Source organism: Buceros rhinoceros, unplaced genomic scaffold (genome assembly GCF_000710305.1).
Source record: "Buceros rhinoceros silvestris isolate BGI_N320 unplaced genomic scaffold, ASM71030v1 scaffold13306, whole genome shotgun sequence".
In the NCBI taxonomy this organism is placed as follows: Eukaryota; Metazoa; Chordata; class Aves; order Bucerotiformes; family Bucerotidae; genus Buceros; species Buceros rhinoceros.
In genome coordinates, this window is record NW_010417004.1 from 32433 (window position 1) to 49104 (window position 16672).

Below are 16672 nucleotides of genomic sequence, written 5' to 3' on the forward strand. Positions count from 1 at the left end.
CAGGAATGGTCTCACTATAAACTCACACAATTTTGCCTGTATCAAGGTTCCACCTACTCTCAAAAAGCACCACAGGAGTTGGATACTGCTTGGGTAAATACAGAAAAAGGCGGCTACACCGAGTTCTTTGCAGTGCGGTGGAACACCCTGCACACCTACACAGCTAACAACATGGTTTTACTGAAATGTCATCTGGCATCACAGCACCTGCCTTAAGTCCTTAATCACTTACGAGTACTTTACAGAGACCCCATTCGATCAAGCAGTCAACTTGAGGAGACCAAAGTGTTTCGTACCACTAGTGAGTATCCTGTCTCTTTGAAAAAATCACCCGTCAGCCTCAGTGTAGTTTAATTACCCAGTCTGAGATGTGGCTTTCTACAGTCTTCAAGCACTTTAACCATTTTTATAAGATGCTTTGTTTCAAATCTTGAGTTATGAACTTTTTTTTTTTTTAAATAACCTTATAAAAGAAGTTCTTACTGTGAGGGTGGTCAAATGCTGGAAGCATTGCCCAGAGAGACTGTGGAGTCTGCATGGGTGGAGCTACTCAAAACTCAGCTGGACCCAGTCCTGCTCTAGCTGACCGTGCTTGAGCACAGAGGATGGACTCCATGATCACAAGAGGGCACTTCCAATCAAAATGATCCTAATTTTAAATGCACGGAATTTCAAAGTTGAGCACAAGATTTCCAAATTAGCCTGTATAAATCTTTGCTGCAGTTTTCTCCTCATTCAGAGGACGTCCGACATGCATTTTGGGGTTTGGTTTTTTAAGACAGTAAGTTCTTGTTTACACGTCCAGGCCACAGCAGGTACACAATGAACCCTGGTTTACACAACAGTACTATCTCAAAATGTCTGCACTTGGGAAACAAACCCTCTCTACTCAGAATTCGACCCCAGCATTTTTCACCACCATCACTGTCTTTTCCCTTACCTGAGCAACATCTTCAAGTTTGTTCCATTTTAAAGAGAGCAGCAGTTTTGGCAATGATTGTGGAAAATTTTCACGACAGTCGTATCGTAAAGTCCAAATAAGATCCATTTCATTTTCACAGAGTTGAGATAAAGGATCTCTTTCCATTATTTCTTTTAGCACAACATAAAACTTCTTACCACCTCGACCCTAGACAAGGAGAAACATTCAAAGTTTTGATATAGGCAGTAAGATTCTTATATTTTAGTTCAAATGCTAGAAATCTTACACCAGGAAGAACTTCGGATACAGTTCAAGAAATGCAGGGGAATGACTACATGCCTTTCTTCTGATTTGAGCTGTAACTAACAAATTCAATGTTCAGTGTGTGCAAGTTTCTGAAAATGTAACACAGCTTCAGAGTTAATGACACTAGATGGCAATATTTCTATTTTCCAGCTCTAACACAGAGAACTTTTTCCTTTTGTTTTTCAAGTGAGCAAATTGAATAGATATACATATAAATCACTGGTTTGTTTGCTTTAAATTAAAAAAAAAAACAAAACCTTTTCTAACAATAACCAAAGGGTATTACATTGCTAAGTTTAGAAACACTTATTTTTTGTCTTCTAATCCAGACTTGTCTTCTCCAGACATTTCGCTCCACTTTATCTCTCTGGAGCATTACCATCAGTACAGATTCTGTAAACCAGTTTACGAGTCTTTATACTGGCTCAGTTAATACATTCTGTATGCCCTTATGCCAAGTCCTTATGCAAATTGCAAGGGCAGAAATTAAAGCAACGATACCAGCAACAGCAGCATTCCACAAATTAATGGGAGACAAAAGAAACTGCAGCTTCTGGGTAAGGGGATAGTAGCCGAAGCGAATAAATTAGTTTCGATACATTTTTAGAAAAACAAAACAACAAGCTTTAAATACCAAAGACAACTTTATCTTCAAAAACTGAGGGAGTTTCTACATAATTTTAAGAAGTAGGACAAAGGTCTTTACATCAATAGAAAATTAAAAAAAAAAAAAGGAAAGTTGAGAAGAAACGGTAGGCAAAATCAGTTGGGATTCACAGCAGAATCAAAGAGCTCTCACTGAGCAACGTCCTGCTCAGGCTTCCCACCGGATCAAAAACCACACATGTGCTGCACACAGAACTGAAGCTTTGCTTCTTCTAGAAATGGTGTGTGCTCAAGCCCTCTATTCTGTGGAAAAATGCCACCAAAGTTTAAATTCTTTGGGAGTGAATCAACTTTAAAAAGCCAGTTGAATTGCAACGCTTGTCTAGTAAAACTAAGTACATACTCTGCTTCTGTAGCAAAGCAAGTCAAGCCTTGACAATAAGGTGATTCCTGTACCTGAAAAATATTAATCCTTCAAATCACAAGTCACAAGGCTGTCAAGTTGGCATGCTGCTATTTAAGATTTCCAATTATTTGTACACCCAAAGCAGCAGCGAGTTTTCTCTTCTCCTGAGCCTTTAGGCACTCGCTATGGTAACTGACCCAGGAACTGCTTTACTCTACTGTAAAGTGCACTTACTACTGCTGATCCGATGTGCTTTCACCATCGACATTGCTATCTTCCATATTTTTGTGTACAGTACAAAGAAAACACCCTCAGATTCTGGTGGCCTTTTCGAAATTTGCCCTCGAGTTAGAACTATCCAGTTCCTCAAGAAGAGCACATCATCATCATATTAAGAAACTTCTTAGCGAGCAGTGACAATTTGTGAGAGTGCTTATTTGGAAACATCTGACAATGAATCAAGTCATCACACCTGATAAAACTGAGCAATTTTCCAGCAATATTTTATGCAGCCTAGGAATGTTTTCCAGATCCAGATCTAACGTAAATCTTAGCTGTGTTCCAAATCCATAAAGCAAGCGTGCTTTTTGAGATAAAACAGCCAGTAAGTCCAAAATCTACTAGAAAAAGTGAATATATACTTGAATTTTAAGGCAGGTCACTAAAGTGAATTACGTAAGAAAACAGAGCCAGTAGAACTTCCATTATTTGATCCTTTGACTTATTTAGTTCTAGATTGATGTAGAAGATAAAAACAAAAGAGGCCCAGAAAATTCTTTTTAAAACAGTCTTTAGCAGATGCTTACCGCCATTGCAGCATTGTCACTGCTTCTTGCAATCTCAGCTGCCTTTTCAAGTATCTGCAAAGAGAGGTTTTTAAATACATTAGATTTAAAACAGTGAAATCAAAGTTATGAAGGACAGTGAAGACCATCAGACACCACCTTAATGTCAGACTAGTGTGTGTATGAGTTAAGCCCTCTTCTTACAGCACATCATTAGCTGTCTCTTTCAACACTTCCGTCATGATTTGATTCCTGCTCTTAGCATTATTTGCTGGTTTGTAAAAATCTTACTACCTAGCATTCACACTGCAGACATTACCACACACACTGCCTTTCCAGCCAGACATCCTCATCCATGTCTGTAGAAAACTGCAGGGCAACTAAAGCAGATTTAGTTCAGGAGCAGACCTTGGGGAATCCCCTTTCTTACAGTATTAAGAGTCTATTTACCCTTAACAGGATTTTAGCTCACAGTGGAAAGAAGTGCCCCAAAGGCTGGGTATCGGGGGTTGGTACAGCGAGGTAACAGTCCTTCACAGATTACAGGCGAGCACAGTGTGAAGGTGTCCAGGATGGGAGATCAATTTACCTTTTTGTAAGATCACTGATACAGGAAACTGATTATGCTTCTAACCCTCAAGAGACTGTACAGAGTATTTTTTAAAAAGACATCTTCAAAATACTGTTGAAGACCCTGCAGTCAGAGCACCGGCAGATTTATGCAGTGCAAGTTTAAAAAACTGCTGCAGTACATGACCTAAAAGTTGGCAGCGGGGAATCCAGCAGAAAAGGTAATGTTGAAAGGCAAGAAAAAATTACTATTTACACGTAAGCATTCATGACTGCTCTCTGTGTCACACCTTACCTTATCGAAGGGAGGGTAACTGATCGGCTGCTTTGAGTATTCTTGAAACCTAATGTGCAAAGCTGTTGCATTTTCAGTGTAAGGGTTAGTCTGGACAGTTCCCATGGGGTTCAACATTTCTTCAAGTTCATCTGAAACATTAGACAGAACAATTACTGTTTCAGGCAAGGTATGCATCAGAGTTAATCTGAAAGGCAGAGACGCAGTAAGAAATTGTTTACTGGTCACAACGGACAGAAACATTTTTTGTGCACAGTGCTTTCACTACAATATCCTCCGTTTCCAGCACAAAAATGAAGATTTCAGACACTCTTACTAATCAATCTGAGTATTGGGGAAGGAAGACTTAAAAATTTAACTCATATTTTGTGCTGATGCAAACGTTGTCACATACAATATAGCTTATCTATTTCATTTAGGATGCACAGCATCAGGAGCCAAATGAAACCTCAACTGCATCTTAGCAACAGCAAACATTAGATATAAACATGCATCTACTTTCATGTGATTTTCCTTCTGTAACAGATAAAACTTTAAGAACACTGTTTCCAAGTAGACGCTTGCCCTTCCTCCTTCCTGATACACAACAGGACCAGGAAAGACGTTAAGACATTATACATTCATCCACACAAAAACTACAAGTAGTAAAGAGATTATGACAGCAGAATTGGTCATGTATACAGTAAATGTTCTACTGCTTGATACTACTTTGAAGTATTTAAAGTCCAAATCCTAAGAGTTGAACTTTACCAGGAAATGATGACCAGCTGTGCAGTACCAGTTCTCCATTCTTCAGCTGTCCCTTATAATCAAACACCATGGTATTCACCCAGGCCACAGGATAATGCTGTTAAAGGAAACAGTTTACACGCGGAGATTAAGATGCCAGTGAACACAACTCAGCAGCAAGCACTACGGTGTAAGTGAACTTGAGAGGGCTGGCTTTCTTTAAACTGGTGCTATCTTCAGAAAAGCAGTTAAACACACGCATCGTTTTCAGTATGTGCTCCACACCACTGAGGACAGCCAGACTTCCATTTTAAGGGTGTCACCCTGCAGTGTGAAAACACGTATTTCCCTGAATGTGCGGTTCGATGCTGATCTTTCACTTTTTCCCAATCACAGCTCATCTAGAGTTCAGCACAAAACTGACCTGTTAAAATACAACTCTTTAAACAGCCATTTGCCAGCTGTCTTACAATCAATATTTTCATGGCTTTTTCAGGGTCTGAGAAGTATGAAAAGTTTTTTCACACCAAGATGTGTGATCCTTAATATATATGCTTTATTAATTTTTTTTTTTCATTTTGCATTCTTGCACACTAAAGCAAGGACAGTGGAAGACGTCTGAGTACTCATTTCAGATCATTTGGAGGTACGCTCAAGAAAAACCAAGGAAATAATTACCACTTTTCCTGCTTTCCTAATGGTTTGGTATTTGGAAGTATTCATTGCCTTGGTTGACTTTTTCGTTTTCATCTTATCCATCACAGCGTAAACAGCGAAGCAGAGCCTTGCCATTCTTGGTAGATCACAGACATTTATTTCAAACTCCAGCACTTCATTCCAAACGTGGTCACTTCTCCCAGATATTTCCGTGCTTACAATAGTCTTACAAAGGAGCTCTGTGCCATGGAAAAGACCAGCCCTAACATGAACCTGCAATAAAGAAATGAGACTTTTTAAGCTTGCCACAGAACGTACCGAATATTATACAGGATACATATAGACGCATTTCAACAATATTTCTATCTGAAAAGAAATACTAATTTTGCGATTTAAAGTGAACCAAACAATTCTTGAGAACAAATTCATTTTACTTTGCTTTTCATATTCCTGGCCAAATCAAAATATATTTCTTTAAACAATGCTGGCTACTAATTTTTTCAGTACTGAATAACTTCTATTAGCACCTATATATAACCAATAACAACTCCTCATTTGGAGTAGTAAATCCAACACATAGCTACTTGACACACCTAACACAGAATTGTAGGAAACAAACCACTAAGCAGAATGAAAAAGGTAAGACTAATTTCCTGAATACAACTGATTTGTGCTTCTGACTGAGAAAGTTTTGGGATTTTTCAGCTTAAGTAAAAAAAGTTTTTCTTAACTGTTTACTTAAAGCAGAAGGAACACTCTTGACCCTGACATCAGAAATCCCCTGCAATAATAACAACAACAACAACGTACATAATTTCCTGATTTAAATTGCTTGGTTCATAACCTTCTTGGAACAATTCAGCACATGGTCCTTTATTAATTCACTTGGAGATTCACTGTATGTTCAACTGAAATTATAATCAAGCTCCTTAGATGACTTAAAGGAATTTTATGGAAATAGGATTACATCCAGTGTATTATCTGCTTTTGCTTTAACACCAGCACCAGTAAATATTCTGACTTATCTTTATTTTAAACCAGGGGTTTAAACTTACATTGGCATAATTTTGGGTATTGTTCTTTGAATTGCTATCATCTGATATTATACTTTAATATGCCACCAGACTTCCCTGACTTTGCTTTTACTGCATTAATATAAAAGGCGTAAGTGAACAAGTAAGCGGGACAGGAATGAAGCACTGTGTTGTTGGAACACGGGGCTACTGTGCTTGACTTTTGGCTAGTTCTGTTTTCCAACCCTGTTAATGTAAAGGACAGGATCAAATTTTATTCCTTTCATTCTGACACTCCCCTCTTGCTAATGAAACAGGATGAACCAACGGTGCAGTCAAAGAGCAAGACAAAAAGAAAAGCCATTTCAAATGTCATGTATTTGGAAAACAGGGCGAGAGCTGAATGGAGTCACTTGTGCTCTAGGTGAAAATACCCAATCCAGCTCCCATGAGCAGAGCGCTACCCAGCTGACCCATGTTTTGTTTCCCACTACAAACACCGTGTTTATGAACCCTGTTGGTGGTTTCAGCAAAAAGGGATGAATATTGCCTTGATCCAAAGCACAATGACAGTAAAAGAACAATGGCAGTGAATTAAACAGCCTTAGAATCAGGACTCAGAAACAAATTCATCCTCAATAGTGACAATTCCATGTCACTATTCCATAGCGCAGACAGACAATGCAGGGCAACGTGCACAGGCTTGCAAGGTTGATATGTGCATTCGTGACCTTGGGTAACTACTGGACTTTAGAGTTTTCAAACTAAAAAGCATTCAAAATACTAAATAATAGTTACATAGCGTCCACAGGCACCAATACTATGGAACTGTCAATTTTTCCTGTCTCTCCTCAAGCTTACAATCAAAGTATTTTCTTTTTCCTCTAAAAGCATCCTGAAATTAACCAAACCGCACTTCTTGTGAGTATGGGAGAAATACCCAAACAACAACAAAACCCCAAACCAACTCCATAGCTATGTTCCTTCTGGAATCCACCTTCTCTTTTCCCTTCCCTTTTCTTTTAGGAACTGTAAGAGTCTACATTACAACTAGCTAAATAATGGTTTAGACAAAGTAAAGGGAAACCCCACTCTTAGCAGACATCTATTCTCACAGTCATAGTGTCTCAGGCAGTAAAACTGTAACTGTGGCTCATTCAGCTGTGTAGGAAAATGCAACAGTGCTAATACACAAGGAGGTTGTAATGATAGTTTTGAAAGAAAAAAAAGCAAGTATCCTGAAGAAAGCATCAGAAGAGCAAACTTCAACAGCGAATTGAACTTCTTCCTAATCTACATGACTGGCTATAGAATTAATTGATTGCCAAACAAAATAAAGGAAATGAATGTTTTTCTACCTCACAGGCAAGTGTCTTGCAAGGGCTTAACAGAGTTGTGAAATAAACTCCCACGTGCTAACAGCTTGTGGCCTGCAGCACAGGCAGTGGCCCAGTCACGTACCGTTTTAAAGGAAGTGATGCTACAGCTTTTTTTGTGTGCAGCATGTTTAGAAAATAAAAGACAGATTGTATAGAAGCATGTGATCCGTGCTTAGACAGACAGAATATACCCTGGACTACAAAACTATCTCATGTTCCACTGAAAAATGGTCACTGTTTCATGTACTTGTCTGTCACATGCTTACGACAGTTTAGTCTGACTAAGCTCATTTCACACCAGTATCAGTGCTCTACAGTCACCATCTTAAAACGCCTCAAGTACCGTATGAGCAGTCATGTCTTCCTGCCCATGATTATTGACACTGCTCTAGTCCACACACCCAACTTCAGACAATAAAGCATCACAGCAAGATTTAACCGACGTTACCAATATAACTGGGAATAACTAAAAACGCTCACACTCTGCTGAACTGAAATCTGTACGTTTGTGTGTTCATTAAATTGAAAATCATTGCAATGACGAACAGAACATCTTCTCACACCAGGCACAGTTACTTACTTTGGCATTTTCTTCTGTGTTTAGTTTATTACCCTTTAACAGAGTAATCTTGAAAGGGTTGGAAATATCCCATACACTCTGAGAAGGGAAACAAAGATGCTTAATCAATGTAACATACTGAGACCTATTTTATAAGCTAAGCATTATAAGAAGTCATAAATACAACCTAAATGACAGTATGTAAATTATAACAGTGCTGTGAGGCCCTAGGTTTAGCAATAAAGGAAGCACCCCATTAAAAGAAAAGTTAGACGTAGATTATGGCAAAAGTTGCCATCACTGAAGTGGCCAGACCACTGTGATCACTGCCCTAGCTAATAGAGCCTACGCATAGTGTTGAAGCTGGAGGATCCAGGTTCTCTGCAATAACCTCCTCAGCTGCTGGTAACAGATTATTACCCGCTCTTCTGGATTGTGATTAAAAGTAGCATCAATATCAAGGGAAAGGAGACAGTGCAAAGGGAAGGAGGATGGAGGAGGCACAGGAAGGTACGAAGTTTCCAAAAAGCCTCAGGGTCTGCTGTTTCTGATGTAAACCTTCTTGCAAGCAACAAGGAGGCTCCACGCAGACCCAGGTCACCTCCACTGGAAAGCAGCAGTAGTAGCACAAAGCCCAGGCACTCTGATTTATATCCCATTTATATTCCTCATGGGTGTTAGATATTCTCCACATCAACTTACAATTGTTGTTCTTGTTTTTTTTGGTGGCAGAGGAAGAGGAAGGTTGGATGATTTTCGGTTTACGGCAGCTTCTATGGCAATCATCTCCTGCTCACACATTTTCTTTATGGTGCAACACTCAACAAGAGTCAGCTGAGGAAGAGTCCTGTTCATCACACAGTTGCGTATATACTAAAAGCCCATGGAGAACAGTTGTTACCAGCTAGCAGGCTACTTCTACAGCAACTTTCAAATCAAAGAAACAAATAGTATGTTACGAAGATACAAAGGAAAGGGTGCGCATGTACTGGAGAGGGCTGCAGGTGTGAGGAGCAAACCTTCCACTGTTCAGCATAGCTGACCACCCAACGGTACAGGAAGCAATTTCAAATTTCGACCACGGCACCAGAGAACTGCTACAGTAAGTTTTAAGTACAGTAAGAGCTTTATGTACCTGAAACTGAATTAACGGGTGATCACCAAAAACATATTCTAGCCTTCCGCTAACTTGCAGCACGTAGTCTGCAGGATCAACTTCCTCGTCTTCTCTTCCATGGATAGTCAAACGTTTCCGGATTGCCAGCTCATTCAGTTTGATGGGATTCATGTTAGGGGACACCTGAAAACTAAATACATCCTAACAAAAAACAAACAGGAATACTGAATGTCAAGCCTCTCCTAGTCAGACATATGAGGCTGAAATCGTACCCAACACAATAAAATAAGTAGAAATACTTAACTGTTAAAACCAGCCTAACTCTTACAGTTGATGTCTGCACCTTCCGTGCAATCACAGCAATAGTCACCCTAAAAACTGTAAAATGGTCAAGTCCCAAACTTTTACAGTATCAGAAGTACTTGTAAGAACACAGACCTTTACCTAATTGATTCAGCAGAGATTTAAAGACTTCTGGATCAGGATTTGATCTAGAAGTTTGTATTTTAGAATGTGAATGAGGGAGACAATAAAGCACACATACATATTTCAACATTTTTAGCAGTACTAGATGTGTAGTTCTTTTTCTTTCTGGATACTAGCAAGTTATCCTCTTTCTAGGCACCACTGTATGCAGAAGAAAGCCTCAAGTAATACAGCAGAGGAAACTGTTTATGTGGTTGATGTACAAATCCCCCAGCCTGGAGGAGTGCAGAAAAGAGGGGTAGCAGCCAATACCTGTAGCATTCCGAATACAACATGGAAAGACTCCATTTTCAAAGACAAATTACAATCACACCTTTAGAGGCTATGCGCATATTTACAAAGTATCTCTAATTTTGATGTGTTCTAAAAAGGTAAAGGTAAGAAGTTACTTTTTATTTAAAAAAAGATGTTTAAATTCATTTACAGTTCCTAATGTAAAAGATATTCTGTGAAATCTTTCATCTCCCTTAATCTACCACATTATGCTCTGCACTTACTTACTTGCAAAGGGTGATTCAGCAAGATGCGGTGTTCTGGTTTGAGTTTCTTTTTATCTATACACACTTCTGAAGAGGGAAGCATTCTAAGAGCAGCTATTCACAAATGTGAAGTGTCATCTGACTTACACTCTTTTGACTTGTGCTTTATTTATATAGAAGTTTACTGGTAAGACGCCAAGCTGCCCTAAAGGAAAAAAACTCTAACTCTGAAAGTCAGGCAAAATTCACCCAATTTTTTCCTCGGTATCTGCATGGTTCACACACACGTTCTAGACAAAGAATATTCCTTTCTCTCTATCTTGCAGCATTCCTTCTGAAAGGACGTAACAGCCCCCACACCTTCCTGTTTGATTCTCCTGAGATGGTTCTAGTACTCAGTGCAAGCAGTAAAGCCTGGAACAGAGTTTACTGCTCTAAAAAGCAGCTCGGAATTGAACTGTTAATAGCTCTGAAGGTCAGAACTTGCAGCAGAAGCATTCGAAACATTTGAAATGTCAGCAGTCTCAGCTAGGACAGTGGCAGCAAATACATTGTGCACCAGCATGAACTTTTGCATTGCTTTTGTACTGTTACCCTATGAATATACACACACACACACACACACAATATTTTAATAAAAAGCTGACAAACACACAGTTATTTTCACTTTGACAACTACAAGCCCTTTACTAAGCCAAAGAGGACTGGAAAAACATTTTGTGATGGAAACATCTTTGCATCCAACATCAGCTAGTGTTACTGGTGACCAAATTTAGTATTCACCTCCTCATTCAGTGATTCCAGAGCCAGATGTGATTTCACATTTTGGATTTTTTAACTTAAATAAGACAGTACCAGAAATAATACGGTTTTGAAAAGCTGAATCATTAGAAAATCGGTATCTAGCACTCGGGTCAGAATGGACACCAAATACAGCCTGATATATTCACACACTTGTGAGATTTTAAGGTTTCCAGTGCTGATCCCCCACAGTTAGCCTAAAGACACAGCACAAAAATGAATGCTGGACTCAAGGAGAATCATAGCAAATTCAATGAGGCTAAATCATTTTAGGTGGAAACTAAAGGGGCATTTATTTTAAAAATAAACTATGGATTTTGTTTCCTGAAACAAAAAGGTGACTCGATGTATTGCTCAACCTAATTATCAGATCAACCCCAAAGATGTTCAGCAATGAATCTCACACAAAGAGAAGTGTGTTGAATATGGTGCCTCCCAATTCACCAGCATCCCTCGAGCCTAAAGCTAACTCCAGTAGAGCAACACAGTAACTGTTGGCTAAAAAAAGTCCTGACATCTTTGAATTAATGTTATGTTTAAATGAATGTGAACTAAAACAGAATATACAAGTTGTACGTTTTTACTTTACAAATAGAACTGCAATTTGACTTCAGAAGTTCAGTTCACAGCTGTAGGTTCACATCCTCACTTGGTTTCAAGAGTCAAGGATCCTGGTGAAAATTTGCATTTTAAAGCAAACACCATAATGTTCATATTCTGTCTCATTTACATCTTGATCAGTCACATGCTAATTCAGATCAGGGTCAAGAGCAGTGCACGAAACATGATGAACAACGATTCCTACCTGGCAGTTATCAAAATGGACAGCCACTACAAGGTTTCCGCTATAGAGCTTGTCTTGGAAGCTCTCTGGGATAACAGCTTCCTGCTCCGGTGGGTAAGTGTGCTTTAACCAGTCCATCCAGGAGAGACCCACAAGCGAATGAATCTTCTCCTCACTGATTCTCCGCATTTTAGCTCGGAAGTCATTCACTTCAGGATCTTGTAAGGCATCAAACTCATGGAGACCTGAAAGAATTTAAGCCAGCAAGAGGATACATACCTGTACAGATACTGCCCACCTACCTACCTTCCTGCTCAAACCTTTATTATCTTTACGTTAAGGTTACGTAAGTGGTTTTCTTCAGAAATCCCAGCCAAAATGGGTGCTCTAAAGCAAGCTGGGTTCTGCATTGTACTGTACATTTTTTGAGAACAGAACACCTCAGTGAGAAGCTCAGACAGGAACACATTTTTATCACTGCCAAGGCAGGGAATAGGGGCTGTGCAAGGAAGGATCTCGCACGGCTATAATAAGCAAAATATTCCATCAGAGAATGTGAATCTCTCCGATTCAGTCAGAAGAGGTATGAATGGTCAAACTGGCTAACAGTTTCCATTGTCAGTTTAACAAACAGGCAGACAGTGTGCTGCTGAAATCTAAACAAAACCTGCAGTCTTTATAAAAGAGCTCACAATGGGGCATTGTTTTACAACAAGAGGTATGACCTCACACAACCCTGTCAATCTTGGTTGTATAACCAAGCAGAGGAGATTTAAAAGTTGAAAATTCTGAAATAACATCAAGTTACTGCGAAACCTTTAAAAATAGCTTTTCTTTGTTTGCTGAAAATCAACACCACAACTGAGAGCAAAACCAAGAATCATATTGCTAACTAGCTCAGAAACAAGGTATAACAAACCTGTAATAATTTCTAGTTCTGCGATGTATCCAGTTTGCTGATGAGCTATTTATGAAAACACTTTTCAGGAATCACGGTTTCCTTCACTTACTAAAAATATTACAGATTTTTCACTCATCTGTAAGAATAGAATCTGCTTTTGATGGAGGTAATAATACAACGCAGTGCCAAAATACAACACAGAAAGTAGCTTTCAACAACTTTCATCATCAAATGTTCCATCTTTGAGTATTTAAATTCTTTTAAACTACATCAGTATTAATTTGAGAAAGGGAAGTTCTGTCAGGAAAATAATTCCTAATACACTTTTTTCCCCAAATTTTTCCACTGTTACCTGCCCAATTAAGAACCTCATACAAAACAAAGTTTCTCTCCATTTAAATAAATAAATAAATGTAATTACCTTTGCCTATAAGGACACCTATTTTGGAATCCAACTTTTCTCCCGGATCACAATTCCTTGTCACTAGTTTAAGGACGGGAAGAAAGGGTCTAACATCACAAAGTCTCCGTGTTTCATCCTCTAACTCTTCATGTACAGCGGTCTGATTCACGCAGGAGAACATGTAGGAGTCAATCTCCATGAGGAGATGAAAGAGTGGATAGGCATGTGCCTGCTTCCATAACAGCTGCATAGAAAATACACATAGAAATGAAACAAAACAGGAAAGCCTGGATGTATCTTATGGCACCGAAAATAACATTAATCATCTTTTGGGAACAGAAATGGAAATAAGAGTAACACAGTTGCTAACTTGATTCACTTTTGCCCCGAGATATCATCATGTATTTACTCCGTGTTGTTTGTAGTCTCTATCTCGAGGTTATTTTTAAGTAGCAGCTTGTGTGCATCAATGTCCCATGGGTAAAACACACATACGGAAAAGCACTGTGAGGTGATGAGAGAAGGGCAGCACTGCCCCTCACCCTGATGCCCATCCTGGGAGTGACCCAACAGAGTTCCATTTGTGGTCAAGTTCCAGGACTGGGGCTGTCACTGCAGTAACAAAACACTGACTGATTTCAGAGCCAGATGTTCTTGACACTGACCAGCAAACAGTCATTTGCCTCCATCCATTCCTACAGCTTCCTATCCAGGTCCTTTTCCCTCAGGACACATCTACACGTTTTTTCAGTAATTACTGTAGTATACAGACAACAAGGTCCCACTATGGAACTAAATCCTGAATAAAAAATGCCCTGTTGTCTGGAGAAGCTTGAAGTAAATTTATCTTTCCATTCCTGGTGGGCCACTAAGACACACGAGTTGCCCACAGAACACTAAATAATGCTTTACTCGAATACTCACATAGCAGATTACACCTTAAGTAACACCAATGTATCAAATAGATAAAAATATATCAAAGCCTTAGCAGAAACCAAAATTGGAAGTAAAAAGAACTCTCCAGTCCTAAATCGTGTTCAAATCTTTAAGAATATTTTTGTCTTAAAAGTTTACATTTTATGGATTTGTTTCTGGAACTTACTTTGAAACAGGAACTGCAGGATCTATAATGCAATGGCTACAACGTCATCGCAGACAACTGAAGCTGAACTCCTTTCGCCAAACTGAACGTAGCTGCATATATTTCACAGCTTCGTATGATAAATTCTGCCCTCAGAAATGTGTTCCAGCATATTTTGCCTAAATGAGCAACTACCTTTAGTGTAGAGCAAAAATTCCAGCCGCAAAGCTACCAAAAAACTAAACATAGTATTGCCTCTGTATTCATCTCCAATAGCTAATTCTACTGACTAAAAAGCTGCGCCTTTTTTTTTCCCCCTCCTGAGTTGATCAAGTTCAATTTCCAGCTACTGGTAATTATTATATCCTTTAACGACTGTAAAATTTAAAAAGCCATGAAGTCCCTGAAACTGACTTCCAGTGAAATTAGCCACTTGTCGTGACCCAAAGTACTGGCCTGGCAGAATTATAAAGTCTACAGAAATGAAAAATTCTTCAGCTCTCAAATATTGGCTATTTTTCATCTTTGACTTTAATCTTAACAGTTTCACATACAAGATAAACTCCTATTTGCTCTTAAGTCCTCTATTTGTACATCCAAGCGTCCACAAGTTAGGGCTTGTCACCGTGGCGGGGGGGACAAGCTACTAAGTGTAGCTTGGGGGGGTGGGAGGGGGTGTGTGGAGCAAAGCTACTCATCTCGTATGCCATCAGTCTTCACTATTTTGTTTTCAAATGCAGTGACTTCCATGAAAGACCTCTGTAGTTACCACCGACACTCCTTTTCTTTGAAAAGCAGATAGATATCAGCAGTATCTGTTCATAGCGTGTTAAGTTTCAACGTGTCACAACCATCACGAAAACCAGACAGCTCAAGTCCAGACTTAGTTCAAGTTCCTTTTTGTTATCACTTACTCGTTTTTTCAATTTTTTCAGTTGAAATCTCTTATCAGCTATTCCGTTATCTTACCCAACGACTAATCTGAACTTACCTAGTTACCCTTTTACTAAAACAATGACATTTTTCCAGTCAGAATTATTTCAATTGAGTACAGCATGTTTCTCCGATCACTTCAATTTTTAGTAGTACTCTCATTTCTTCTAAGTGATCCACTACATAAAAAAATCTTCAATGTCTAGAAAGTTTCAAACTAGAAGTACAATAAATCATATGAAGCTACTACTACTACAAAGAAAATAATTTCTACGAAACACGTGAATGCTGTCAGACTGAATAGGAATGAAAAACTATGTACTTTTTTAGTGGGCGATGCAACAGAATGAGAAATCACCCTTTTTTATTTTCTTTTAGAAGTTTATTACGTTTAAGAAGCAGATCACTTGGTGTTGTAATTCACCCACTACTTAATCCCACAGTAACTAGTCTGAATGCCGTCACATAGCTATGATGAAAGGTCAGTAGGTTAGACTTTAATATCTGTGGTTATTGCCTCACCTTCTCCCCTTCCTCTGTTTGAGTACTCCCTTACTTACATTTTAAGCAATGCCCTAACCAGGCACTTGTACGCACCCTTTAAGAAGTAGCGTACATAGTTTCTAAAGCACCCACCTTTGACGTCAACCAAAAGAAGCAGGAGCGCAATCTGTGACTATATTAAAAATCAAAATATACACAGCACGTCCTGTTTGCACACTGACCAGAGAAATGTTAAATCGACGTGCAACACATTACCAATGTGTTAAAAATGTTTAGATGTAGCAATACAGTACTGGAGCTGTTAGAATCATCTCTGCAGAAGCGGAACCACCAGCAAGAAGTAATTTCTCTGAACCTTGCCATCTGCCTGAAACCACTCCAAACCCCCAGACACAAGTACACTTTTATTCATCAATCTGCTCTGCACGCACCTTCAATACATCATTTTTTATTCCTGCTCAATTTCATTCCTTCGTTCGCCAAAAGGCACACAAAAATCCAAAACAGCACTCATTCCAAATCTAAGTCAACTTTCAAGTTAATTGACCATTTGGTATTACCTGTTTAATATGAGATATGGTGGCATCTCGAGGGACATCCAGGTTGATGTAAATTCCAGTGGGCAACAGGAAGTCCACAGATATTGAGCCATCGGCACCAATCTGTGAATCCACTGCCCAGATGTCAAGGCTGTCTGTCACGGCAGGAGGCATTATGGAATCTCAATAATATCATAACCACATGGCCTTAGGGGGAAAAAAAAAATATTAAAATTCAGTATACTTAACCTCCTATAATTAGACACACATTTTAAAGCCTTTGGAAAGTTTACACAAGCCTGCTCATACGGCTCAGCTTGCAAGTCTGGGTCTCAAATGCCAGTATTGCAAACACATAAGCACAGTGTTACTCATTAATTCCACTTAGTATAATGAAAGCACTCGCCTGGTAAAGGA

General features: G+C 39.0%; 1 protein-coding gene across 1 annotated transcript in view; it reads right to left on the bottom strand.

Moving 5' to 3' along the window:
* The window catches only part of PIK3CB (phosphatidylinositol-4,5-bisphosphate 3-kinase, catalytic subunit beta), a 36773-nt gene extending 20311 nt beyond the window's left edge, over positions 1-16462 (bottom strand). The window contains exons 1-11 of the mRNA XM_010138012.1: positions 16277-16462; positions 13217-13442; positions 11916-12139; positions 9363-9545; positions 8930-9100; positions 8249-8326; positions 5298-5549; positions 4641-4737; positions 3891-4021; positions 3047-3100; positions 941-1129 (exon numbers count right to left, since the gene is read on the bottom strand). Of these exons, the coding sequence (XP_010136314.1) occupies positions 941-1129; positions 3047-3100; positions 3891-4021; positions 4641-4737; positions 5298-5549; positions 8249-8326; positions 8930-9100; positions 9363-9545; positions 11916-12139; positions 13217-13442; positions 16277-16429 (1758 nt within the window). The 5' untranslated portion in view covers positions 16430-16462. The remainder of the gene's footprint in view (positions 1-940; positions 1130-3046; positions 3101-3890; positions 4022-4640; positions 4738-5297; positions 5550-8248; positions 8327-8929; positions 9101-9362; positions 9546-11915; positions 12140-13216; positions 13443-16276) is intronic.
* Positions 16463-16672: the final 210 nt, after the last annotated feature.